This window comes from Hippocampus comes, unplaced genomic scaffold (genome assembly GCF_001891065.2).
Source record: "Hippocampus comes isolate QL1 unplaced genomic scaffold, H_comes_QL1_v1.1 scaffold710, whole genome shotgun sequence".
NCBI lineage: Eukaryota > Metazoa > Chordata > Actinopteri > Syngnathiformes > Syngnathidae > Hippocampus > Hippocampus comes.
This window is the reverse complement of record NW_017805424.1, coordinates 1,404-3,054: the sequence shown is the minus strand read 5'-3', so window position 1 is coordinate 3,054 and position 1,651 is coordinate 1,404. Positions and strand designations below refer to the sequence as shown.

General features: G+C 40.9%; 1 protein-coding gene across 1 annotated transcript in view; it reads right to left on the bottom strand.

The window, feature by feature from the left end:
* Positions 1 to 1,054: 1,054 nt before the first annotated feature.
* Positions 1,055 to 1,651, bottom strand: part of LOC109518285 (protocadherin alpha-8-like) — a gene marked incomplete at both ends in the record, with an annotated part of 1,993 nt that continues 1,396 nt past the window's right edge. The window contains one exon of the mRNA XM_019874033.1: positions 1,055 to 1,651. This exon is cut by the window's right edge and continues 58 nt beyond it. Coding sequence (XP_019729592.1) covers positions 1,055 to 1,651 — 597 coding nt within the window.

Genomic DNA, 1,651 nt, shown 5'->3' with positions numbered 1-1,651 from the left:
AGAGGTAGCAAGCATGAACTGCTTTTAGGACGTCATCACGTTAATCACAAATATTTACTTTGCCACACTGCAACGTTTTCTGTCATGGACAGAACCAACACTATCCGCATTCTTGCTAAACAATCAAAGCTACAACCATTCGTTTCAGTAAATGAGGCCAAGTGTCTCATCAACATAAATGATTCAACGATTCAGAACGACGACCAAAAGAAAACAAACAAAAAAAATAAAACATGTTTTTGCTAATCTGCACAAGGAGTGACAGTTTTTTTGCACAACGTGTACACAGAAATACTGCCACATCATTATCCTTCAAATTCTATAAACACACCCTGATTTTTGTATTGCATTGTCAAAAAAAGTCATGATATTTGAGAAGCATGTGCAGTAGACCACTCACTATTTAGGTAAAAAAAAAACAAAAAAAACTGAATCACGAAAGTTACACCATTAAACTACTATAGGCCACAGATTAGACAGTACATGAAGTACAGTATGTGCATGAAACGTATAACCTTAGTAGATAAATTTTGCAAACTAAATTGACAGGCAGGTAAGATAGGTAGGTTTTGGTGTCAGTAATTAAAAAAAAACAAAAAACAAACAGAAAGTAGAATTGAACCATCAAAGCCACAAATCCACTCATCCAAGCATTTCTAACGAAATGTTTCTTAAAAAAATATATACATCAATGTAAACTTTTTGATTTGCAATATACTGAAAGGCCTTGAATGCACTTATCCGGGGAAAAAGGTCAAACCTAGCAAGGTACATTTAGCATTTCACTCAACTGACTTGTAGGTATAGGAAGATTCCCGTGGGTGTGCTTTGGAATATGTGTACATTTAGAAGAATCAAAACAAAGTGTCAGAGCAATAATTCAACTGAGATCAAATGGTTTGAGGAAAGTTGAGGTCAAATGTCAGACTAGTAGGATATTGAAAGCGATTGCCTTACTGCAAAAGACAAAGTCAACAAAAACAAGATATCGATGTAATTGTTGAAAGCACATATAAAACATGAGCGACAGAAATGTTTTTTGCATTTTTCTTACCTCCCCGGAAGTGTGTCTCCTGTCAGGGAGCACCAGAGTGTTGGCGTGGCTGCCAGGGACTACGGTCGAACCGATACTCATTCTTGGTCCGACTAGCATGTAGCGCTTGTCTCCTGATCTGTACTGGATGCTGTGACACAGCGTGCCGTCATAATTGGCGTCTTGCAGATATTTGGAAGTGTACTCTGTGGATTTGGAGCACTGCATGGCGATCAGCACGATGATGCTGATGACAAAAAGGAGCGACACCGAGCCCAAAGTAATGATGAGATAAAAAGTCACATTGTCCTCCTCGTCCACTTTTGCTGCACTTTTGATGTCGGAAGCTGCAAAAGCCTCTTTGGGCTCCACGAGCTTGATGGTCACAGTCGCTGTTGCCGAGAGTGAAACGTTGCCGTTGTCTTTGACCAGGATGAGCAGTCGATGCTCAGCCTCGTCCGACTCCGTGAAGGAGCGAAGTGTTCTGATCTGGCCCGTGTAGCGGTCCAAAGAAAAGAGACTGTGGTCGCTGACTCGTTGTAGTGAAAACAGCAGCCAGCCGTTATATCCGATATCGGCGTCATAGGCTCGGACTTTAGTCACCAAGTCTCCTGCTTT